The following is a 27,030-nucleotide window of genomic DNA, read 5'->3' as shown; positions in this document are numbered from 1 at the left end:
TAGGGTCAGTAGTCAGCGGAGCGCACCATCTGTTGCGCCTACTACGCAGACTTATTCCATTTATCCCCAAAGAAGACGTAGCAGTTGTGGTGGGAACAATCGTGAATTCCAGACTGGACTATGCTAACGCCCTGTACCTCGGACTCCCAAAGTACCAAATCTCCCGTCTGCAAGTCGTTCAGAATACGGCCGCCAGACTTGTGACTGGGAAAAAAAAATGGGAATCAATCTCACCTTCGTTGAGAACCCTTCACTGGCTGCCAGTAAAAGACAGAATTGCATTTAAAGCACTCTGCCTGACACATAAGTGCATCCATGGGAAGGCTCCGCAATATCTTTGCGACAAGATAGAACCTCACAATTCGAATCGCGTTCTGCGATCCACCGACCAAAATCTGGTCAGGGTACCAAAAACCAAATACAAGTCCAAAGGAGAAAGAAGGTTTGCTTTTCAGGGTCCTAGACTATGGAACGCTTTACCAACCAGCATTCGGTTGGAGGAAAACCACCTGACTTTCAGAAGACGGATCAAAACTCTGCTCTTTTGATGTCATGAGACACGAACAACTAGCGCCCAGAAGCGATTCAGTTCGCATGCGCCACGCTTTATAAGTTTTTCATTCATTCATTCAAAATGTTATATATATCTATATCTATCTATATATATATATATATATCTATATATATATATATATATATATATCTATATATATATATATACTGTATATGTATATATATATTAATGTCTATCCATTTTTAAAATATTATTCATTATTTTTAACCATTTGGGCATTTTGTTTTCTTTTCTTTTTCTTTATATATATATAAAATCGGTTCTTTGCAGAGGCGGGTGAATACGGGTGTCAGCGGATGTTTATCTGCTGACACCCGCAATCACATAGGGACCCATGTATGTCCCTTTTTCATCCGCAAACGGATGGATGAAAAAGCGGACATATGGTCCGCACGTCTGAAAGGGGCCTTAGACTTGCCTTGCGAAACGGAGGTAAAGTTGTCCTTATTTACATACTATATATATTTACAAACTTTACATAGAAATGCATGCTAACTCTTATTTATAAGACTATTTACATCAATATGTTTCCTTTTACATGTTTTACATTTTAGAAAATAATGTAATATACTATACATCTGTAAACCTCCCTCATATATTGTATATTAAGGTCATCATTTCACTGTCTGCTATAGATTACTATAGAACCCTTTAGTCAGGCATGTTTGGAGACCCAGCAGATTTCCAGATGTCCCACTGGACAAAAAGTATACAAGCAAAACAAGCAAGCAGAAATATATATATATATATATATATATATATATATATATATATATATATATATATATATATATATATATATATATATATATAATTTGTTATCTAATACCCCTTTCTCATACTATTGCATTTGGAAGAAATCTGATAAAAAATCTGAGGTCCAATTTAATTTGAAAAAGAAGAAGTCCAAGATAGCCATTATTTGTGGGAAAAATGTAATAAACCTATCCTCTCAATTTTTAATTAGTATATTTTAGTATTTCAAGTACTGAAATTTATTTTTAAAGATGATTTGTTACTTTTAAAATCTCTTATTCGTTGATCACTTTTAAGCTATTTATAAAATTCCTTTTCATAAAAGTAAGTGGCCTTACCCTCAACAGAACCTGAACTCTTGTTTTAGAACATGCTTCTACATACAATACTTTAAAGTGTTAGTAAAGGAATTTTTTTTTAAATTTAAAATAAAAAACATGTTATACTTACCTCCACTGTGCAGTTCGTTTTGCACAGAGTGGCCCCGATCCACGTCTTCTGGGCTCCCTCGGCGGCTGTCTCTGGTCCTCCCCGCAAGTACTGACCACAGTCATGCGAGAGCGCTCGCATGGTGGTAAGTAATTGCGGGCACGCTCCCGTGATACAGTTATTCTTCCTTTATGATTTGCTCATCCATTTTGGTAATATCGGTCTTAAACATTAAAGTATTGTATATCTCTATTGTATATCTCAAGTCAAAGCTTGTTTAATAAGTTGCATGCACTGAAAGATATGATGTTGGGGGAGGAGTGGGTGCCAGAGCTCTAAATTGGAGTTGAAAGTTACTACTTATTTAAAATGAATTGAGCGGACTATTGGTGGGCTCAGGAAAACATAAAAGAATGTCAAGGCACACATAGATGCCTGATTTGTACTTGATATCTTGATTTTTAATTGGAAAATAACATATTTTATACTCTGCAAGTATGCAATGTCTCTCCAGTCCTCATATAGTGATGTCAACCAGGTAGAGGAGTGGAGGAGATATTCTATCTTTTCAGTCCTTCTTCAGTAATGTCAACCAGGTGGAGGAGTGGAGCATTTGCTTTGCCTTTTCAGTCCTCCTACAGTGATGTCAGCAAGGAGGAGGTGCATAGAATGTGCTTTTCTCCCCACTCCTCCTACAGTGATGTCAGCCAAAGGGAGGAGCGGACAAGGTGCTCATTCTTTTCACTCCTACAATGATGTGAAGAAAAGGGAGGATCAGAATAGGAGCTTATACTCTACTCTCTTATGCCCCGCACACACAATCACTTTTTGTCATGAAAGAAAATGAAATTTTTCATCATGAAAAAAAACTATGTTTTTCCAACTTCATCATAAAAAACGACGTTGCCCACACACCATCGTTTTTAAAAAATGATGAACAAAGCGCAGTGACGTACAACACGTAAGACGGCACTCTAAAGGGGAAGTTCTATTCGCCTTTTGGCTGCTTTTAGCTGGGTACTTGTTAGTAAAATACGATTCACGCTTTTTTGTCTGTTACAGCGTGATGAATGTGATTACTCCATTATGAATGGTAGTTTTACCCGAACGAGCGCTCCCTTCTCAAAACTTGCTTCTGGGCATGCGCGGGTTTAAAACATCGTTTTAGCCCACACACGATCATTTTTTACAACACAAAAAAAAGAAATTTTCAAAAATGACATAAAAAATTGAAGCATGTTCGAATTTTTTTTTGTCGTTTTTCAGAAGACGGAAAACGATTTGAAGCCCACACACGATCATTTTAAATTACGTTTTTAAAAAATGTCATTTTATTTCATGACAAAAAGTGATCGTGTGTACGGGGCATAACAGTGATGTCGGCCAGATAAAAAAGTGTCTGAGGTTTACACTGCCCCTACTATGATGCAAGCCATGAGGATGGGCAGAGGAGGTGCCCCATCTCTCCATTCCTCCTACAGTGATATCAGCCATGAGACAAAGAAAAGGAGGGACTTTGCTGGCAAGGATAATGTCAGCTAAAACGAAGACTAATGCCGCGTACACACGATCGGTCAAACCGATGAGAACGGTCTGATGGACCGTTTTCATCGGACCAAACCGATCGTGTGTAGGCCCCATCGGTTATTTATCCATAGGTTAAAAAAAAGCAATCTTGTTTTAAATTTAACCGATGGATACCTAGCCATTAGAAAAAAAAAACGATCGTTTGTAGGCACGTCCATCGGTTAAAAATCCACGCTTGCTCAGACTAAATTAGGGGACGGGAGCGCGGGTTCTGGTAAAACTAGCGTTCATTATGGACATAGTACATTCATCACGCTATAACAGACAGAAAAGCGCAAATCGTCTTTTACTAACACAAAATCAGCTAAAGCAGCCCCAAGGGTGGCGCCATTGGATTTGAACTTCCCCATTATAGTGCCGTCGTACGTGGTTTACGTGATCGCGTTCTGACACAATCGTTTTTTTAACCGATGGAGTGTAGGCACGACTGACCATTGGATTTGAACTTCCTCTTTATAGTGCCATCGTACGTGGTTTACGTGACCGCGTTCTGACACAATCGTTTTTTTAACCGATGGTGTGTAGGCACGACTGACCATCAGTCAGCTTCATCGGTTAACCGATGAAAATGGTCCATCAGACCATTTCTGGTCATGGCATAACTGGCATAAAATCTTTAAGTTACAAAAAAAAAACTGCAGACATTTTAAATTTGATATATGCAAGTGATGCAACTGAAAGAAATCCAGGATTTACATCTAAATCTTCTGCAAAATTTAAGCACTTAAGTCAAAACCTCTACTTCCTAATGAAATAGTTGCCATAGATAAATCTTTACTCAGGCATCTCTCTCCCAAACAAAAATGACAAATAACGTTTGAACAATATGGCTTCAATTAATTATTTCAATATACAATTTAAAATATTCATTTCTAATTAGCATGAAACTTCAAATACAGATTTTGTGCATCCTCCATAATGAATCTAACCCATAAATCTTATGTTCTTTGTAGAATTGTCTCTTTTAATTACCCATACAAAATAAAATCTATGCTTTATAAAATAGGATATCTGTAGTACATATATATTTATATACTCTTGGAAATAAATATTTGAATATATCAAATGTAAATTAGAATCTCATTCTAACTCTAAGAAGGCAATGGATATGCTGACTTCTAATCGATAATGTATAAATGTCCCAGGAAGTATGCTTTTAAATGAACTATTAGCCAGATTCAGGTAGAGATACAAGGGCGTATCAGTAGATAGGCCGTTGTAACTCCGAATCTGCGCCGTCGTATATTTAAGCGTATTCTCAAATTGAGATACGCTTAAATGTTGCTAAGATACGACCACCGGCGCCGTCGTATCTTAGCTGTCTATTTACGCTGGCCGCTAGGGGCGTGTACGCTGATGTACGCCTAGAATACGTAAATCAGCTAGATACGCCTATTCACGAACGTACGCTTGCCCGTCGCAGTAAAAATACGCCGTTTACGTAAGGCGTTTTCAGGCGTAAATATAAACCACCAAAAAGATGGTGCAGCCAATGATAAGTATGGACGTCGGAACTGCGTCGAAATTGAAATTTTTTACGTCGTTTGCGTAAGTCGTCCGTGCTTGGGGCTGGGCGTAATTTACGTTCACGTCAAAACCAATGAGTCTTTGCGGCGTAATTTGGAGCATGCGCACTGGGATACATCCACGGATGGCGCATGCGCCGTTTGTTCAAAACGTAATTTACGTGGGGTCATGCTTTATTTACATTAAACACGCCCACCTCTTCACAATTTGAATTAGGCGCGCTTGCGCAGGCACATTTGCGCTACGCCGCCGCAACTTACAGAGCAAGTGCTTTGTGAATACTGCACTTGCCTCTCTAACTTGCGGCGGTGTAACGTAAATGACATACGCTACGCCCGCACAAAGCCGGCGTAAGTGAATCTGGCTATATATCTTTTTTGGTACATTTGGCACATTCACATAAGGTAGCAATTGTTAAACTAAGCACACAGACTAAAGTACACGCTGAATAATTTTTCCTAGTGCTATGAATGCACAGGTGAAGTGATTTAACTATTAAAGTGATCATAGGAAAAAGCAAAACTATGGAGTAATTGTTTTTTAAATACAAATATACTAATGTTTTTACGGCACAATATATAATTATTTTGTAACGCACTACAAATACATTCACACATCTCTGACAATTCTATGGTGTACCTAAGACCTCTGAACTGCCCTAATTATCTCCCTATAAATCTTGTCCGAGGCGCTCTATTTCGTCAATTAGGAAATCGATATCTTGATGAGTTGCTGCTGGATTGGAGATAACCATACGGAAGAAGTTGACTTTGTCTCCGTGAGGCTGGTAACTGACCATGGTTGTTCCATATTCCATCATTCTGGCTTTGATCACTGGGGCAACCTAAATATGTGAAAGCAAGCATAGTATTAGAAATTAAATAGAGGTCATACAAATTTGTATATCGGAAACTTTTTTTTCCCTTCTGAAATGAGTAGTGAAGCGGAAAGCCTCTTTCACACTAGTGGACCAATCAGGTAAACCTGTCAGTTTTTATCGGGCGGACCTGATTGGATGGAACAAAAATTGTCTCTGGACAGCCGTACTCTGAACAAATTGTAGCCTTTATTAAAAGAAGGACAGCACTAAAAGTCACAGCAAAAATGAAAATAAAACCTGGCTGTTGACGCGTTTCACACTGGAATTAGTGCTTAGTCATAGCTAATTCCAGTGCGAAACGCGTCAGTCAGAGTTTTATTTTAATTTTTGCTGTGACTTGTAGTGCTGTCCTTCTTTTAATAAAGGCTACAATTTGTTCAGAGTGCGGCTGTCCATAGACCATTTTTGTTCCTGCCTTGGTGAGTGCATTGCCTGCACCTGAGTTATATCTGCAACGGTGGATCTTCATTTGGGTTCCCACCTGGAGTGGCTACTCCCTTGAACCTGATTGGATCCTCCAGTCTCCTCTATGGAGCGACGGGTGTCATGTGTCCATTGATATCTGCCAACATCCGATTCTATCCACTAAAAATAGATGGATAGTGATCCATTCCCTATCGGTCTGGTGGATCACATCAGATAGCAGTCGGGTATAGATAGACAGGCAGTCCATTTAAATCTGACCACCCATAAAAGAGAGTGGGCTGTGTCTGTGTCCACTCTTCATAAGCGGAGCGGACATGGATCAGCAATCTACCTGCTCAGCATGGAATCAGCGGAGAGATTCCCCACTGAGCAGGCAAACTTCAACGGAGCCCGCCCAGTGTGGAAAGGGCCTTAAAATCCTGGCAGTTTACTTCTTATCTTTGTTTGTCCCATTAGGGAGATCTCCTTTCATGTTCTGTCTCAAAGATGCAACAGGAAATGAAGGAAAATCATTTCAATGTGAGTGGTAGTCCCCTGAACAAGTGTCCCCATTGTATGCTTTACCCTCACTGTTTCTTCTGGTGACAACTCTAAGGCTGCGTACACACGGTCGGACAAAACCGATGAGAATGGACCGAGGTTCAGTTTCATCGGTCCAAACCGACCGTGTATAGCCCATCGGTCTGTTGTCGTTCGGTCCAAAATGTTAAAACATACTTTAAAATCGGACCGATGGCCCGCTGCCCGATCGGTCCAAACCGATGGTTAGTACAGAAAGCATCGGTTCAAAACCTGCGCATGCTCAGAATCAAGTCGACGCGTGCTTGGAAGCATTGAACTTCGTTTTATTCAGCACGTCGTGTGTTTGACGTCACCGCGTTCTGACCCGATTGGTTTTTGGAACGATGGTGTGTACGCACATCAGACCATCAGGCCACTTCAGCGGTGAACCGATGGAAATGGCCCGTCGGACCATTCTCATCGGTTTGGAACGACCGCGTGTACGCGGCCTTAATGTTATCCCTTTCACTTTCTGGCTTGGTAATGTGATCAAAATGATGAATAGAAGAGTAAATCTCCCCAGCAGGAACACAGGCAACAATAACAACTTCACAAAGAAGTCAGCTAACACATGTACCTTTATATGGAAAAGAATATCAAAGAAACCTCTGAAAGCTCTGGTTATCTATATATTAGATGTTTAAGATGACATGTTACCTTTATAAGTCTTTCCATTCTTTCTTCATTGTCCTCCATGTTTCTCAGGCTGGGTGGTACATACCAAAAGCAAACATTTGTATGCTGAGGCTAGTAAAGAGTAAGATGAAACATATTAGATGCATGTAGATTTTCAAAGACCAACTAGTGTTTAATATAACCCACATCCTCAAGAGTTCACATTTAAGCTCCTCCCACTTCACTCCCTGAAAGAGGACTCCTTTGGTTGGCCATTGAGATGATATCTATACATGCCTCCTGCAGACTTGACAGGCAACCCAACAGGCAACTGAAGTAGAGCACCCAAAAAATGTACAAATAAAGGCTCCGGTATGCCAGTCCAAACAAGTCCAAAATCCAGTTACTATGTTATGCAATAGCCTCATAAAGTAAACGAAATAAAACTTCCTTTACCTCCCTTGAATGACCTAAATCATCTTTTTTTTAAATCGGAAAGGTTTTTATTGTGAAAAAAGCAAAAGGGCACAGACATAGCATTTAAGTGACCCAAAAGAAAAAGGGCTACACAGAAAAACCAGCACAACCTGATGACACCAGCAGATAATTTCTCAAGCAACCTGTCCCGTTACCCCCGTGTCCAATAACCTTAAGAAATAGTCATATCCTAATGGTCCACCCATCCAAGTCATCAGCACTGTAACAACCTATTAAGGATTAGTTGTGGAGGAGCTACCTCCGGGGAACCCAACCAGCACTACCATATTTGATCAAATTTTCGCGATGCTTTCTAATAGGAGTATGTATTATTTTCCCTTATGAGAATCCTATTAACCTCCCGGATCCACTGCCGGCTAACTGGAACCCGGGTAGACAGCCAATATAACGCTATAAGCTTTCTTACCAAATAAAGCAATCTAAGCAGGGCAGAGGAAATAGGTGGCAAATATAAGTCCTCGTCCAGACCCCCGAGCAAGCACACCAGCGGATTCACAGGCAACTGAACTTGATAGGTAGAATTAATGATTGCGACCACTGCGTTTAAATACCTCACAAGCTTGGGGCATCTCCACAACATATGGAGAAGATCTCCTGGAGCTAAATCATCTTTCATTTGTGTCTCACATTCTACCCCTCGCAGACACTGCAGCTCACAGTGGGAGGGTTTCAGCAACAGAGGCAGTGCTGTCAATCCAGAGAGCAGTGGATTGGACTAGGTATGGACAGGTGCTGATTGTTGAGCTCCAGACGTGTGACTCATTAGTGAAAATGCTGATAGCCATGCTACCTGCAGTATCTTCTCATCCCACTGTAGTGTAAGGAAGGCACAGCCAACACACGCATGGCAACTCTGCTCTGAATTCAAGAGCAGTGCAGCACCGTTGCCACTCCATAAGAGGAAGCTGCATTAGGTGGACTTCAATGGCAGGATCAATAGGTAGGAATTTGCAGGGGGAATAATAAAAAACTGCAGATGCACCTATACTCACGTGCTGCAGCACATATTTGTTTAATGGGAGACCATAGTTCTATTTTAGTAAAAAAAAATTTACAGCGAGTCATGATGCCAAATATCCTGGAGATAGATTTTAGGTTATAGACCTGCAGAAACCTTCATCACTTTAATCCTTCTCTTTTCTACTCTGCAACTGACAACTTCTATGATGAAATCATCCTCCTGTCCTGTCCTGACATGGCCACTTCTGTTTACAACAGTTCACTTTCATCCACATTAGACTCTCTTGCTCCTCTCACTACACAAAGTACCATGACGCCAACATTACAACCTTGGCAGACTGACAACACCAGAGATCTTAAGAGACATAGCCACGCACTGGAGCGATTGTGGCAAAAAACAAATTCCAGCCTATATAAATCTGCCTTTTTAAAATACAATTCCTCCTTCCATGCTGCCAAACAAGCCTACTTTGGCACTCTCATTAATACTCTGTCATCCAGTCCATCTTTACTTTTAATTACTTCTAATTTCTCTACCACCACCTCTACCCAGTAACTCACGCACACGAGATTGCCAATCACTTCAAAAACAAGATTAATGCGCTGGGGCATCTCCACTGCACAGACATCTATTATACTTAACATACCCTGTACAAAACCACCCTCAACACTTTCCTCGTTTGACCTTACTACTACAGAGTTAAAGTTTTCTCAGAAGCTTACCTTTCCACCTGTCCGCTGGGCCCTGTTTTATCACAACTACTATGGTCAGCCTCTTCTTCTATCCTATGCTCCCTCATTCATACCTTCAATCTCTTCTTCTCTATTGGCACCTTCCCCTGCCCTCTAAAACATACGTGGATTACCCCCATATTTAAAAAGCCCTCATTGGACCCCACCAGCCTGAACAACTTAAGACCCATCTGCTTGCTCCCATTTACTTCTAAACTTTTAGACTGCTTAGTCTACAACCATTTGAGCTCCTACCTCACTGACAACCTTCTTGACCCCTTACAGTCCAGTTTTCTCTTTCTACACTCCACTGAAACTGCCCTACTAAAACTCACCAAATGATTTGCTAACTGCTAAAACAATGGCCACTACTCCATACTCGTACTACTAGACCTCTCTGCGGCATTTGATACTGTTGACCACCCCCTCCACCTCTAAAAACTCCACTCTCTTGGCCTTCAAGAGTCTGTTCTCCTCCTACATACTGTATCATAGTGCTGCTTCAGTGTTACCTATAACTCTGTCTCCTCCTCTCCAATTCCTCTTTCTGTAGGGGTCCCCCAAGGTTCTGTCCTCGGACCTCTCCTCTTCTCCATCTACCCCTCCTCCCTTGGTCACTTGATAAACTCCCATAGCTTCCAGTACCATCTCTATGCTGATGACACACAAATCTATCTCTCTACTTTTGAATAATTATTATAATAATAATAAATAAATGTATCTTCCCCATTCTCCTCCTTTTAGAAAAGTTTGCTACTGAATTGTGGCTCAGCAATACACTTCTGTAACTTCTCCCAATATTCTGTAAACTTATCCTGCTACCAAAAATGATGCCACTTAAAAAACATTCAATCCCTCTATTAACACCCGTTTCTGTACGAATGAGGAAATGGCTCTATTCTTTACCATTTTTCTGGTTAATTTAAATGACTCACAAAACAGGAAGAAGAAGATTGCTGTAAATTGAACAATTTACTGTACAAGGGGTGACTGGAAATTCTGTCTGAAACCAACATAATTAAGCAAGTAAAGAAGTAATTGAATTCATTCTTTCAACACATGCATACACATATCAGTCATGCTAAAGAGTTAAAGGACACACCTTTCCATCAATGACCATTTCATATCCTTCTCGGTTCTTTATTTTATTATAAAGGTATTCTGCAAGATCTAAGCATTTATCAATCTGAGCTTCAAATCCTGCTGTCCCCTATAAAGAAAATGAGAAATATTTTAAAAATTAGCCTAAAAAAACAAATGCATTTGTAACACAAACAATTGGGGTGAATTACTAAAGCAGTAAAGGCTGGGAGTAAAGTGATCAGTGGAAATGGTGCCAGTCGGCAGCCAGGGGGGCCCTTCATGGTTTCTTGCACTGGGGCCCTGAAGTTTCTAGTTAAGCCTCTGGTACAGGACCTCACAGACTGGGAGTTTGTTTGCTTCCCTCTGCCTCTAGAAGAAGCTTCTGAAGTTTAGGGAGGGAGAATTCAAATACCCGGCCTGAATAGTTAGTAGGGCCTGGCCAATCCCTAGAGGTATACCCAGATGATGGCTGGATCTCTGTTAAATAGTTCTGCCAAAAATGTATTTTTTAAAGTCGACAGTTACAAATACTGCAGCTGCTGACTTTTAATATTAAGACACTTACCTGTCCAGGGCGACCGCAATTTCCTCACCCAAAGCCGATCTGTCCCTTTGCACCTGCACCCGGGATCAGGTGCCGGCATCTTCAGTAAGAGAATCAGGCAGTGAAGCCTTGCAGGTTCACAGCCTGGTTCCCTACTGGTGCTTGCTGTCTTCTGGGACCTGTGCATCTCCCAGAAGACAGCAGGGCTGGAGGGGCGAGGAGGGGCGCTGCATAGATCGCCACAGAATATGCGGCAATCTATCGTCGGAGGTGGGAGCATATACCTGTATTAGACAGGAATCTGCTCCCCCCTGAAAGGTGCCAAATGTGACACCGGGGGGGGGGGGGGACCGGAAAAGCGAGAGGTTCAATTTTTGGGTGGAACTCCGCTTTAAATAGTCTGGAGCCCCGGGTGCGTTGTCTTTTTCCCCCTGTGGTGAAGGATCTGCATGCTGAGAGGCAGGAGGACTGCTCATCCCTGGACTACCCCTTTCCTTTTCTGGATTAGGGACTGGACTACCTTGCTGGAGGCTGCACCTTTGAAATTCGTATTACCAGGATATCATGAGTAGAGGTTCTCTTACTCTGCTGATTCATAGGCCTCAGTCATGAGCATTATTTTAGCCAATCTAATCATGTTTACTCTGCTTCATGGTCTTCAGTTGTGAACCATGGATTGTCTCAGGCCCCGTACACACGGCCGAGGAACTCGACGTGCCAAACACATCGAGTTCCTCGGCCAGTTCAGTCCTGAAGCCGCCGAGGAGCTTGGCGGGCCGAGAGCTCCCATAGAACAACGAGGAAATAAAGAACATGTTCTCTATTTCCTCGTCGAGCTCCTCGTCGGCTTCCTCGGCCGAAAGTGTACACACGACCAGTTTCCTCGGCAGAATTCAGCCAGAAACTCGGTCGGAAGCTGAATTCTGCCGAGGAAACTGGTCGTGTGTACGGGGCCTAAGTCTACCTACATTAGTGCTAGTGCTGCTTAGTGAGAGTTGCCCTCTACTAGCAATATAAGTTGTTTGCAGGATCCTACATCACTTTAGACCCCTAGCCCAGGTTCTACTAGCAAATAAACTTAAAAAAAGACACCCCTAGACTGTTCATTAAGCTACAGTGGATGGACTGATGCTGTGTGTCTGACTGTCTTGCACTGAGTTGGGAAGAGACATGTGTAGTCTCAGCGCCCCCTTCAGGGGTATCACTACATGTGCTTATCACAGCTTCTGTATGCTGCACAACCCTAATTAGGCTATGGTTTCAGCCCAAATGTGGTTTCCACCAACCACTGTTTTTTATACTAAAATTAATAATTAGGTCACAATATGCTAATTCATGTTACACTCCTCCCATCTTTCAGTCCCTAAATTGTCAATACTTCCCACCATTAGTTGGCAGGAATGCGCTGTTATAATGACTTATCCTTACCTTTGCTCGCCACATAAGCCATAACTTGAAAATGTCCACATGACGTCCACATTGCAAGGCCTTGTCTCCAGTGTCATAAGAGAGGTCATAGTGCTTATCTTGCTGGAAGAGGTAGGACGCATGCATCTGATTGCAGTTCTGCATCAATCCCTGCACAATAAGAAAGTAATAAAAGAAACACCCCAGCTTAATTGCTTGCAGTAATTCTTTGGCCCAATTACAGTTATGCGTATGTTAACTTAGGTGCATTAATGCAAAAGTGCGATCTGCCCATCATGAAGGTGCCCTTCATTAGGGCAATCTCTTCATGTGACAGCACATATCAGCACCTAGAGAAAACATATCTGTACTAATTTTTGCAATGACATATATACATTGTGGTGCACTACCATCTCCTGTAAATGTACAATAGAGTTCAAATCTAAATCAAGGACCGTGCCACACAATAAACATATATCCAATGCATTATTAAGAGCTGCAGTAGGATTTTTTTTCTTTTTTATTTAACCTCCCTGGCGGTATGATTCTGTCTGGAATTACGTACCAAAAGCGGTACAATTATTTGCAAGGAAATTTGGCGTTTTATACTGTAGGCCTGTGATTTTTAGGAATAACTCACTTAAATCTGTAAAAACTTCTGTAAAAAATCTGTTTTTAACTTTGCCCACCTGATCACCCCCCACATCTACTACCCTCTGTTCCACTTCACCCTCCCTTCTAGATTGTAAGCTCTAACTAGCAGGGCCCTCTGATCATTCCTGTATTAAATTGTACTGTAACTATAATGTCTTCCCTGATGTTGTAAAGCGCTGCGTAAACTGTTGGCGCTATATAAATCCTGTATAATAACAATAATAATAATAATAAATCTGACCAAACAAGAATCTAATAGGCATCCCGGGTATGACATTTTTTTAAAAACAAAATTTTAAATTATAATATAATAAATAATTATAAATAATTATAGCAAGTAATAATATAATAAAAATAAAAATTATTCAATAATGTAATCAACTCAAAATCACTGATATTTTGCTCAGTTGCAGAATTGTTGCTGTCATTATATTTTTTTTTTTATGACGAATTTCCCCGCAAATCGCTATCGCACAATTCTGCAAGTGATTTTTAATTTATTATCGCTGTTTTCTATCTGATCTAAAACCATTTTTGACATAAAAAGACACTTTTGGTTGCTATGGACAATCTACAGTTTTCAGGCAGAAAAAAAGGTTTTTATTATATAAAAGGACATGCATGACACTGGGCAGACCACTAGGGACAAGGGGGGTGTGTTTTTTTTTACATACAGTACTGTAATCTATAAGATTACAGTATACTGTATGTATAGTGTTTGTTTACTTTTTTGAATTTGGCGCCGATCTCCGCTCCCGTGCGTCGTAACGTCGCAGGGAACGGAGATCGGGGGCACAGGAGGACGCTGTGTGAATCGAGCGAGGTCCCGCTCGCTCACACAGCGCGGTGACATTGCTGGATCCAGGAGAAGGTAAGCCAGCGCACGCTGCAGGCTCTGCATGTCTACCCCGAGCGTGACTCGGGGTTACCGATCGTAACATGAAAAACCAACCCCGAGTCACGCTCGGGGATACCGCCAGGGGGGTTAACCTACAAGACCATACATATATATTACATAAATAAAAAATGACATTTTAAACGGCTTTTATATTTCATATTTATAGGTGCAGCAAAAAAAACATTTTTTGTAAGGAATGAAAGGTTCCATATAAGCAGGCGACATTATAATAAGTAGTACATAATGAGAACTGTAAGAAAATTATACAGCAAAGGATACATTTCCAGTGCATTAGAAATTTTAAAGGGTGGAAGATAACAGCTTAAAATGCAAAGTATTTCCTGAAAAATCTGGAAATGACTACATTACTACTGATGCTTCCCCTAAACTACAACATAATTGCAGTCATTTCACAGAGACTTTCGCTGCAGGCCTGGCAAACCATTATAATCATTTACTGATTAATGCTGCCTTTTAGTTTGCTTAAAGGGTGACTCCACTTTTGTGGGGGAAAATAATTGCAAATGAAAAAAATAAATATAGCATATACAATTGCGACAAATGTTATTAAAAAATACCTTTCATTTTCACTTAGTAAAAAAGGGAAAAAAGATTGTCTCTGGACAGCCGCACTCTGAACAAATTGAAGCCTTTTATTAAAAGAAGGACAGCACTACAAGTAACAGCAAAATAAAATAAAACCTGACCGCTGACGCGTTTCGCACTGAAACTAGTGCTTAGTCATAGCTAATTCCAGTGCGAAACGCGTCAGTGGCAGGTTTTATTTTCATTTTTGCTGTGACTTGTAGTGCTGTCCTTCTTTTAATAAAGGCTACAATTTGTTCAGAGTGCGGCTGTCCAGAGACAAGTTTTGTTCCTGCCTTGCTGAGTGCATTGCCTGCACCTGAGTTATATCTGCAACGGTGGATCTTCATTTGGGTTCCCACCTGGAGCGGCTACTCCCTTGGACCTGATTGGATCCTCCAGTCTCCTCTATGGAGCGACGGGTGTCATGTGTCCATTGACATCCGCCAACATCTGATTCTATCCACTAAAAATAGATGGATAGTGATCCGATCCCTATTCGTCTGGTGGGTCTATGACTAAGCACTAGTTTCAGTGCGAAACGCGTCAGTAGTCAGGTTTTATTAAATTTTTCTGTTACTTGTAGTGCTGTCCTTCTTTTAATAAAAGGCTACAATTTGTTTAGAGTGCGGCTGTCCAGAGACAATCTTTGTTCCTGCTTTGCTAAGTGCATTGCCTGCACCTGAGTTGTCTGCAATGGAGGATATTCATCTGGGTTCCCACCTGGAGCGGCTATTCCCTTTCCCCGTTTTCACTTAGTAGCCGCTGTAATTTTCTGAAAATGCAATGCAATATGGCTACCTGGAGGTGTTCTGTATACAGAATGTGTACAAAGCATCCCCCAGAAACATAATTTCCTGCTTGTGTGATTGGCTCACTGATTTTCCCAGAAGTCTGCTCTAAGATACAAGCTAGATTTCAGGCATCCCCGGCAACAAAAATTTCATTTTTGGTGAGCTACTCCCAATAGGAACACGTCCAAAGGGATGCAGGCCCAACAGCTTTCCTCATTAGTGCTCTGCAGCAGCTGATTGATAATTAGGAAACCACTCCCATTAGATTCACTCAGCACAGAGGAACAAACAGAGATTTATTTAGAATAACAAAAGGTAGGAATCTGCAACAAAGTTTGGTATAAGGCCCATTTCACACTTGGCATGTGAGGTGCAGTGGCAGTATAGCGGCGTGATTTTTAGCGCCGCTATACCATCGTATTTACCGCAATATTCGGCCGCTATCGGTGCGGTTTTAACCCTGCTGGCGGCCGAAAAAGGGTTAATACTCCCGGCAATGCGCCTCTGCAGAGGCGCATTGCCGGTGGTATTACTGCGGTTTCAATGGGAAGGAGCGGTAAACACCCCGCTCCTATACTGCTCCAAAGATGCTACTTGCAGGAGATTTTTTTTCTTCCCACCAGCGCATCGCCTCAGTGTGAAAGCCCTCTGGCTTTCACATTGAGAATGCTGGGGCAGGATTATTTCAGGCGTTATTTATGCGCTATTTTTAGCGCTAAAAGCCTGAAATACGCCTCAGTGTAGTGGTTTTGCAAAGAGCAGCCCCAATCCTCCTCTTCTGTGGTCCCCCTGCTGATGCTCCTGACCCCTCCTCTTCATTGGGTGTCCTCACGGAAAGCTGCTTTCCCTGGGGGCCAAAGTGCAGACTCGCTCCTGAATCCAACTGCCGTGCCCATTGACACAGACAGCAGGACTCAGCCCCACCCCCTGTTCCCATGTCACAGAATTTGATTGACAGCAGTGGGAGACAATGTCTCCTGCTGCTATCAATCTGTCCAATGAGGAGACAGACAGCGGCTGGAGCCACTGCACTCCTGCACATCACTGGATTAGACTCAGGTAAGAAAAGGGGGGGTCTGGGGGGCAGCTGCAGCACAGAAGGTTTTTCACCTTAGTGCATAGAATGCATTAAGGTAAAAAACCTTAAGGCTTTGGAACCACTTTAAAGTGTTACTAAAGTCTAAACATTTTTAACAATTACAATTACAAACATGTTATACTCACCTGCTCTGTGTAGTGGTATTGCACAGATTGTACCTGATCCTCCTCTTCTTGGGTCCCCCAGCGGTACTCCTGGCTCCTCCTCCTTCTCCTCTTCGTGTGTCCCCATAGCAAGCTGCTTGCTATGGAGGCACACTGTGGTTGATCTACTAAAACTGGAGAGTGCAAATTCCGCTACAGCTGTGCATGGTAGCCAATCAGCTTCTAACTTCAAGTGATGCTAAAGTCTCGTGTTTTTTCCTTAAAAATTAACAAACATGTTATACTTACCTGCTCTGTGCAGTGGTTTTGCACAAAGCAGCCCCAACCCTCCTCTTCTTGGGTCCCTCGCTGGCGCTCCTGACCCCTCCCTCCTTTCGAGTGCCCCCACAGCAAGCAGCTTGCTATGGGGGCACCCGAGCCGAGCCGCAGCTCCCTGTGTCCATTCAGGTATTAAGAATGTCACATGCCGGATGAAGGGGTCCTGCGTGGCTCCGAAATGTTGCAATCTGCTCTAACAATGTGATCATTGAATAAAGCTTTGGACCCGTTCTGGAGATCCTTGGTGTGCTGGTGATAGTCTCTTGCTCTGACTTGACACGGTTTCAGCCGGTGGTCACTTCAGCACCCACTTACCGTATTTATGGGCGTATATCGCACACTTTTTTGCCCTGAACTTCAGGGAAAAATCGTGGGTGCGCGATATACACCGATACCCGCCTCCCGCGCCTAGTGTGTATGCCTGCGCCGCAATATACCGAGTGCAGTACACTCGGGTACATTCGGCCAGGCTCGGCTTCACTCGTAGTCACGCTCTGTGACGTTATGCGTGAGAAGCCGAGCCTGGCCGAATATACGCGAGTGTACTGTGCTCGGTATACGTCGGCGGAGGCTTCAAACTGAGCGCGGGAAGCGGGGATTCGCCATGAAGACAGCGCGGGAGAAGCCGGGAGGACACCACCGAGGCCGCAGACGGACGCCGGACCGGACGAGGCCTCCGATGGACGCCGGGCAAGACACCAAAACTGTAAGTAGTAAAATGTAATAATTTTTTTTTTTACAGGAAAAAGGGGTCAAAATTAGGGGTGCGCGCTATACGCCGGAGCGCGCAATACCCCGATAAATACGGTATGTGCACAGCCATTTCCAAAAGAATGTGTGCTTTGGGAATAGTGAACTATTTACTATAAAGTGTCCCTGACTTCACATCTTGCCTCCATCCCCTTTCCTTCATATGAAGTGACTACAGCAACAAACGAAAAGCCTTTACAATTCCACATGGGCTGCAGTTCTGTTTCTTCTTTTGACCCTTTGTCCTGAGTCTCTACATGACCTTACCAGTCCTTACTTGTCCTTCAACCTCAAGATATACTCCAGGCAAGCAGCTAAATACAGAAATAAAAATGCACAAGAAAAACATATACCGGAGCTGTTTTACCAGCAAAAGGCGTCTGTCAACCTGGAAGGGGAGCAGCATCACAGCGCCAAATTGGTGAGTCTGTAGGGGGACAGCACTGGAGATCAGGTGAGTACAGCAGAAGCCAGTCCTGCTGTTTGTTTTTATCAGGTGCTATAACCTTAACATTTAAAATCTTTGTCCAAGCTGGAGTTGTGCTTACCATGACAATATTCACTGACAAAACTTTCAAAAGCCAATAGTTTCCCCTCTCGGACACCTACCTCTTCTCGAACCAAAAGAGCAGAGCACTGAAGAGGAACGCCCATCATTTTGTGTGGGTTCCATGTCACAGAATTAGCTCTGTAAATAAAGTGTACATGTTAATTTTCAGCATATTCAGTATATTTAATTTATGTTCTTTAAAACGGAACTACACTTCATCAGAGCACCACAAACCAAAAATGCTGTTTAATTCATTTCTAATATTCAAAGAAAACTTATCCATCCATCCATATCCCCTGAGAAATCATTTTAAAAAACACCCCATAGCATTTTTGGCTATGGCCATCATGAGTAAAGGCGGATAATTCATGTAGCATTTACTTTTTGGAATCCATCTCCCCCTAGCTTAGGCATGCATGCAAGAGGGTGTGCTTAGCTGAGAAATAGCTTCCCCCCCTCCCGAAGACTCCTGATATGCCTGGAAAACAGGAACTAACTGAAGAAATTTAAAAAAACAAGTACAATTTTAATCTGTATGGAAACCATGGATAGACCACTATCTTCCTTCAGATTTAAATACATCTTTGATTATAGACACAAAGAAATATGATAAATACTGCAATTCTTTTGATCCATGTTTTCTACTATGCCACATTATATTAGTTTCTGGATGTTTTTTCCCTTTCCCTCCTTTATTTATAGTATAAATTGGGGTAGAGATTGTGTACACCCACTTTCTCAGGAAATGCCAAGCCATGGAGTCGGACCTTGACCCTGATTGTAGTTTGTTATCCCCTACTTCTATCTCATAGTAGCTTTAATGAATACTTTGGGCTAGATTCACATACCTTTACACCTGCGCCGCGTATTAGAGATATGCTACGCCGCCGTACCATTTCCGGTTTTGGTTCGAATCCTGAAAGCTTGCGCGCCGAAAGTTACGGTGGCGTAGTGTAATTCTGGCGGTGGAATTCAAATCGGCGGGTAGGGGGCGTGATTCATTTAAATGAAGCGCGTCCCCGCGCCGAATTAACTGCGCATGCGTCGTTCCGAAATTTCCCGCCGTGCTTTGCGCGAAATGACGTCGCAACAACGTCATTTTTTTAACTTAGACGTGAGTTACGTCCATCCCTATTCACGGACGACTTAAGCAAAAAAATTATTTTTTTCAAATTTCGATGTGGGAACGACGCCCATACTTGACATGGCAAGTCTATCTATACGCCGCAAAATACCAGCATTAACTATACGCCGAGAAAAGCCGACTAGCGACGACGTAAGAGAATGCGACGGCCGCGCGTACCTTCGTGGATCGACGGAAAAAGCTAATTTGCATACCCGACGCGGAAAACGACGCAAACTCCACCCAGCGGGCGCCAAAGTATTGCACCTACGATCCGAAGGCGTACAAAGCCGTACGCCTGTCGGATCGAACCCAGATGCCGTCGTATCTTGGTTTGAGGATTCAAACTAAAGATACGACGCGGGTAATTTGAAAGTACGCCAGAGTATCAGTAGATACACCGGCGTACTCGCTCTGTGAATCTGGCCCTTTATCTTTACCCCTTTTAGGTATTTATCATTATATCTGACTATTGATCCTATATTTTTAATTTCATTTTTATTCTGTATATTTTATTTTTAATATGAATACTTTAACATGAAATATTATTTATTATTCAATCTATCTTAATATAATATAATGTATCTTTATTTTACTAACTTATATTTACACAATAAGCTTTATTGTATGTTTTGACTTTATATTGTGAAATTTGTTATTACAAATATGGATTTAATGAAATGTATTGTAATTTATAAACAAAATAAAAATTATTCAATGAAAAAAACAAAAATGTAAATATGATATAGATTTCTATCTATTTACTAATGCTAGCAGCATAAGGATTAAGAATAGTCAATACTTTTAATTAATAAATGTGGATAGAATGGGGAATGGTTTGTTTGCCAGATGTGGGGTTGATTTACTAAAAGGAAAACAAACTGTATTTTTTTTTTTTTTGCACACTGCAAGTGCAATTGCTCCAGAATGTAAATGAGGGGGAGCTCTGCTGACCTCCATCATCCAATCATGTGCAAGCAAAATGCTGTTTTTTATTTCCCTTGCATGTGATTGAGTATTCTTTGTAAAGTTTTACCTCATTTACTAAGCTCTGGAGCAACTGCACTTACAGAGTGTAACTGTGTAAATCAACCCTTGTGTCTCACATAATTTACAATCTATAGTCCCTATCTCAATCTTACATGCACGCTTATGCAGTATATACTAGGGCCAACTAACCAACCCACATTACTTTGGCATGTAGGCGAAAACTCATGTAAGCACAAGAAAAACATGCAAACTCTTGCAGGTCGAAACAAAATTGAGATTTAACCTGCCTGGCGGTATTCCCGAGTCTGACTCGGGGTTAGATTTTCCTGCTGCGAGCGGTAACCCCGAGTCAGACTCGGGCTTGCCTCGCTAGATCCACAGGCATGGTTTACTTACCTTGTCCCTGGATCCAGCGATGCCACCGCGCTGTGTGAGCGAGCGGGACCTCGCTCGATTCACACAGTGCCTCTGTGTGACGCCGATCTCCGTTCCCTGCGACGTTACGACGCACGGGGACGGAGAACGGCGCCAAATTCAAAAAAGTAAACAAACACTTTACATACAGTATACTGTAATCTTCTAGATTACAGTACTGTATGTAAAAAAAACACACCCCCCCTGTCCCTAGTGGTCTGTCCTGTGTCATGCATGTCATTTTATATAATAAAAACGTTTCTTTCTCCCTGCAAACTGTAGATTGTCCATAGCAACCAAAAGTGTCCCTTTATGTCAAAAATAGTTTTAGATCAGCTAAAAAACAGCGATAATAAATTATAATCACTTGCAGAATTGTGCGATAGCGATTTGTGGGGAAATTCGTCATAAAAAAAAAAAATGACAGCAACAATTCTGCAACTGAGCAAATTTCAGTGATTTTGATTTGATTACATTATTGAATAAGTGTTATTATAATTATATTATTATTTGTTATAATTATTTATAATTATTTATTATATTATAATTTATAATTTTGTTTTTAAAAAAATGTCATACCCGGGATGCCTATTAGAATCTTGTTTGGTCAGATTTAAGTGAGTTATTTCTAAAAATTACAGACCTACAATATAAAACGCCAAATTTCCTTGCAAATAATGGTACCGCTTTCAGCATGTTTTTTCTGAAAGAATCATACCGCCAGGGAGGTTAAACCAATGTCTCTAGTACTGCAGGGTGGGAGTGCTAACCACCAAGTCATTGTGCTGCCACCATGCTTCAGATAACAAGTGTAGCGGTACCCCCGTAGAGGCTGCTGAATATTGTAGTCCACCTATCATGTTGCCCAGCCCGGCATTCCCTTCCCTACCTTAGAGATAATAAACAGTCCGTATTGTTTGTTTTTGTAATTTTATTGAGGGATTTTGAGCTTGGATAGGGAAATTATGGGATGCCCAGAATCAATAATGGAATCAATACGATGATCAGTTGGAACCTCTGTTTACACTTCTAGAGTTCCAGTCTCCTCTAGCACAATGCTTATATGCAGACTGTCTTACTCTCTCTCATGTACAATACTTGGTTCCAGGCACAGCTAGCACATAGTAGGCCCAACTCTAACAGGCCTTAGCAACTGCCATTTGCAGGCAGGGACCTCGGGCCCCTTGAGTGTAGCAACAAATAGTGAAAGAAAAAGTACAGTATTTTAATGCTAGCTGTCCTTTGGTGGACTACTGATCCCCGTCAGTCTTCTTCAGGCCCTGCCAGCCCTCCTGGCTGCAGCTGCCTAACTCCTTGACACCACAGTCTCTCCTGCTGGCTCTACATCCATCTCAGACTGCACACTCCCAGTCTGCGCTGGCATGCCTTCCTAGCTACATTCTGGTGAATCCCTCCTGCAGACTTGCTAGGCAACACTAGCTCCCGTTGTCTTTTTTGGTTCCTCTCTGTGCTTCCTGTCCAGATCCTTCTTTGTTAATTAGCAAAGCTCTGACTTGCACCCAAACCCCTCAGGCCCAGGGTCACCCCCCAAATTGGGGAGTGCCTCAAAGGCCCTGACAACCAAGTGCTTTATCTCCAGCTTCTTCCACCCAACAACTCCCCCCCAGCAGACTCTAGGTATTTAAGGAGGCCTGCCCCCTGCCAATCCAAGTTCGGGATTGGTCAGGGGTCCTTAGAACACCCCAGGCAGCTCTACCTCTCTTCCTCTCCTTCCTTTTAGAATCCTCTAGAAGCCAGAGGGAGGTAACCGAGAAGTGATGCTGCATGTGAGTCAGCTGCTGCTACTCTAGGCCCTTCCAGCCCACACAGATCAAAACAAACAGGCCTAGCTTACTGTTAGGCCTGATTAAATTTACCTGCACTTACAAAACACCTCTTCTAGCACCTACCTAAAGTAGAGGGTGCTACACAAGGTTCTGAGTAATAAAGAAGCTTACATAAAATATTAGTAAACCTCATAGAGATTTTTTTTATTAGTATTATTATTATTTAATGATTACTTGTTAAAATTAGTAGGGAGCACTATTTGTGATTATCTCACTTTTTTTTCTCTTTTTTTTTTTTTATGGCATGTTTTCCATAAGGCTTTACTGCAAATGACAGCTGGAAAATAAAAGTTTAAACCTGATTGGCTGCTACTGTAGATAGCCATGAAGTGGTTAATAAAGCATAATTTTCTCCTGAACTCTAACCCCTCCTTTAGTGCAGAATCCTTTGTTCTCTCTGCTCCATTTGAGCTGTAGTGCTGCAATTATTTAGCAGCACACTCTTCTGAGAAGCCAACAACCGGCCAAAGCGTGCTTTATTTTCTGTGTAACTGCTGTAATTAGGGAGCATAATACCCTGAAATTATGTTCATTTTCAACACAAATATACCAGTGAAGCTATACCATATGTGATGCTTTAAATCGTCATATTAGGCAGGAGGGGAAAGCTTCTTTGCAATTAGAAAAAAAGAGTGTCACTCAGATTTGACATGCTTAAAAAACTGCTCAATCGGCTAAATCTTCTATTTCAGTGCTGATGTATGTCAGAGATCATTACAGTACTTCTGAAGCTTTAATCCCTGGGTGGTAGAGCAATTACCATCCCCAATTGGGTCATATTAGCCAAAATTATGTATAATTTGGGATTTTATTGTACATCACAGCCTAGATTTGTGTTTCTGAAAACAAAGTTTTAATATTTGCACTGCAGTGAAAATGTGCCTTTAGGCCCCTTTCGCACTCGGTCAACCTGAAAGTCATGCGATTTTGCTGAGATTTTTTGCCGCAATTTTTTTCTGTGATTTTGATGCGCTGCCTGTGTAAACATGAGGTCTATAGACCTAAAATTGCATCAAAGTGCAGGGACTATTTTAAGTCGCACAAATATGAATGTTACTCATTGAAAAACAAGGGGAACGACTTGCCATGTGACGTTGGAGTCCAAGTCGCAGGACAAGTTGCACAAGTGTGAAAGCGGCCTTATGAAAATGTTTTGTCTTTATTATATGTGTTTATACAATGGTGGTTTTCCCTTAACTAAAGGCTCCTGTACAACAATCTAAACAAGTCCAGTTACTATGTGATGTACATGCCTCATAAAGTAAAATGTTCCTTTACCGCCCACTGAGCCAAATCCTCCTTCATTTGTGTATCACACACTTCCCCTCCCAGACACTGTAGCTCAGAGGGGGGACGTTTCAGCAACAGAGACAGGGCTGTCAATTCAGAGAGTAGCAGGCATAACTAGGTGTGGCTAGGTGCGGATTACCAAGCTGCAAGCTTGTGAATCAGTAGTGACAATGCTAAGAACTACATAACCACTGTAGTGAAGGCAGATAGGGCCCATCTGAGAGTGGCAACTCTGCTCTGGATTCAGGAGCCGTGCAGCATTGTTGCCATGCCATCACAGCTACATTGGGTGGACTTTTATGGAAGAATCAATAAATATTTGTGAGACTTTGCAGAGGCACTAAGAAAAAAGTGTAAACACATACACACTTATATTTAAAGTGGATATAAACCCTCACATATACCCAGTGAAGTGAACAGCCTCAGATGATACACAGAGATGAAACAAATCTCCCTATATAAGTTTTACATGTATATCTGCTGTCTTCACCTTTACCTATTGTTTATAACGTGCACGTTATGTTATATTTTTCACTTCCTCATTCATCTGTAGGAGGAGATCATTGCTAGACACTGTGAGAAAGCTGATTGGACAAAAGGAACACACCCCCTCCTGACACATGCAGAACGTGCCAGTGAACTGCTTAGCTGACTGCTAATCTATTAATTGCAACCTCCTCTGACACACACTTCTATCTCCGGGCCTCAGGCAGGTTGTCAAAAGTTATCAGGCTGATAACAGAGGAAGGGCTCTCTGACAAAATACACAACTTGGCAGAATCTCAAACCACGCCACTTCCGGTTTCTTTAAACTATTATTAATTGCAGATTTTTAAGCAGTAATTTCACATTTTCACAAGAGTGGCAACCGAATACAGTCTGGTGCACACTATTATGAGCGGAGATTGTTACTCTGCTCCAACACTAACCAACAAAATGTCCGCCTCTGAGGTGGTGACAACTTTTTTCCCGTTAGCCGATGTGTTGTGAAAACACTGAAATATTGCTTTACCGGACTGCATTTGGTTGCCGCTGTTGTGTCCAAACACAAATTCGTCCAAATGTCCAATTACTGTGGGTTTAAAAAAAACGGAAGTGACGTGGTTGGTCTGTTGAGTATTTGGTCAGGACAAAGGAACAGGACAGAGCTACGAGACTAAGCGCTTTGGAGAGAGATAACAAAACGCTGCAGATAGATGTGCCCAGCCCAAATTTCATGAATCGGGTTTACATCCACTCTATGTGCTGCAGAACCAATTTTTTAATGGGAGGCCATAGTTCTACTTTTATTGAAGTTTTACCCAGCTTCTTGTGCAAGCCTATGTTTTACATGTGGGTTTGGGTCTAGCCCTGTGGTCTCCAAACTGTGACCCAGAGGCCAGTTGTAGCCCTTTGTTTGCCATTATCTTGCCTTTGGGGCACTATTACAGCAACTGATAAGATCGGACACCATTCCCCCGACTGACACCATCAATTGAGTACTATTTACCTTACTGACAATGGGGCACTATTCCTCCCATTAAAACCAATTATGAGGCACTGAGGCCGGGGCATTATTCACTCCCGCTGGCCACAGTCCAGCCCCCCAAAATCCTGACGTGGAGTAAACTGGCCCTTTGTTGGAATGTTTGGAGACCCCTGAGCTAGCCTAATCAAGCTTGATTTAGTTGCTAATAGCAGGTTTCAGTAAAGTGCAGTAAAATGCTAAGCGTTGACAGTCCTACTTTTTGTTTATTTCATAAAGCAGCCACAGCATGAGTAGCAAAGTCTGTCCCCTGCCAGTATTGTGCAGTGAAAGACTGCTACACTCTATGTGGAAGCAGTGGTCTCTCACAGTGCTCTGATACGCCTCCTTAAGGCCTCGTACAGACGAGCGGATCTGTCCGATGAAAACGGTCAGCGGACCGTTTTCATCGGACATGTCCGCTGGGATCATTTGGTCTGATGGCTGTAAACACCATCAGACCAAATTTCCCGCGGACAGACGACGCGGTGACGACGCGGTTACTACGCGGTGACGTGGCGGCGACGATGACGCGGCGATGTGCGCGAACCCGGAAGTTCAATGCTTCCACGCATGCGTCGAATCACTTCGACGTCATGCGCGGTTTCTCGGGGCAGCGGACATGTCCGATGAGTCATACTGACCATCGGACATGTCCGGCGGACATGGTTCCAGCGGACATGTTTCTTAGCATGCTAAGAAACATTTGTCCGCTGGAAACCTGTCCGGTCGGCCGTAAAATTGTCCGGTCGGCCCTACACACGACCGAACATGTCCGCGGAAACTGGTCCGCAGGACCAGTTTCAGCGGACATGTTCGGTCGTGTGTACGAGGCCTTAGAGTCAGAACTGGAGCTCTCCAATCAGCAAAACTCACACTCCCTGCTGTTCTGAAAGCTCTATCTCTGACTCAAAAGTGGACAGAGGTCTGCAGAGAGAACATTGTTACTCCATAGAGTGCAGTGGGCTATCTCTGCAGCTTTTCCACGCTAGCTGTCATGGTCTTACAAACATAATCAGCGGTAGGACTCTGAATACTTGCAGGTTTTCTGTACCTGATATGCATTTACAAGACTTGAGATTTTAATTGGGCTTTAATTAACTTGAAGGAGGTACACAGCAATCAGAGCAAGAAGCTGAAATTTTCAAGTGCATTGAAGGAGCTGATCTTATTTTTGGTTCAGGCTTTGTCAGTTATGGCATACTGGGGAGGAGGAGTGACTTCACATAGAAACCTTTTCAAACACCAGGTTACTGGCAACCAGATAATCTACAAAGGGAGCAAAGAACCAATGATATGATTGACAATAGTTAAGGAGAGGAAGACTGTATTTTCTTAAAGTGGAACTTCACTCTTCAAATCAACTTTGATTATTTTTACTCCTTACGTTGCCATCATTAGTAAATAGATAGGAAAGTACTAATTACTGTATTTATTGGCCTATAACACTCACTTTTTCACCCTGCAAATCAGTTGCAAATAGTGTGTGCATGTTATACGCAGATACTGCAATTTGGGCTGCCTCTGAGAG

At 42.2% G+C, this 27,030-nt stretch overlaps 1 protein-coding gene across 1 annotated transcript in view; it reads right to left on the bottom strand.

The window, feature by feature from the left end:
* Positions 1-5,246: 5,246 nt before the first annotated feature.
* GAD2 (glutamate decarboxylase 2) overlaps positions 5,247-27,030 on the bottom strand; it is a 153,986-nt gene continuing 132,202 nt past the window's right edge. Inside the window, exons 12-16 of the mRNA XM_040352543.1 lie at positions 18,391-18,469; positions 12,601-12,750; positions 10,648-10,755; positions 7,398-7,487; positions 5,247-5,717 (exon numbers count right to left, since the gene is read on the bottom strand). Coding sequence (XP_040208477.1) covers positions 5,544-5,717; positions 7,398-7,487; positions 10,648-10,755; positions 12,601-12,750; positions 18,391-18,469 — 601 coding nt within the window. The 3' untranslated portion in view covers positions 5,247-5,543. The remainder of the gene's footprint in view (positions 5,718-7,397; positions 7,488-10,647; positions 10,756-12,600; positions 12,751-18,390; positions 18,470-27,030) is intronic.

This window comes from Rana temporaria, chromosome 5 (genome assembly GCF_905171775.1).
Source record: "Rana temporaria chromosome 5, aRanTem1.1, whole genome shotgun sequence".
Lineage (NCBI taxonomy): Eukaryota > Metazoa > Chordata > Amphibia > Anura > Ranidae > Rana > Rana temporaria.
Note: the sequence above shows the minus strand (reverse complement) of the source record. Positions and strands in the feature narration are given on the sequence as shown.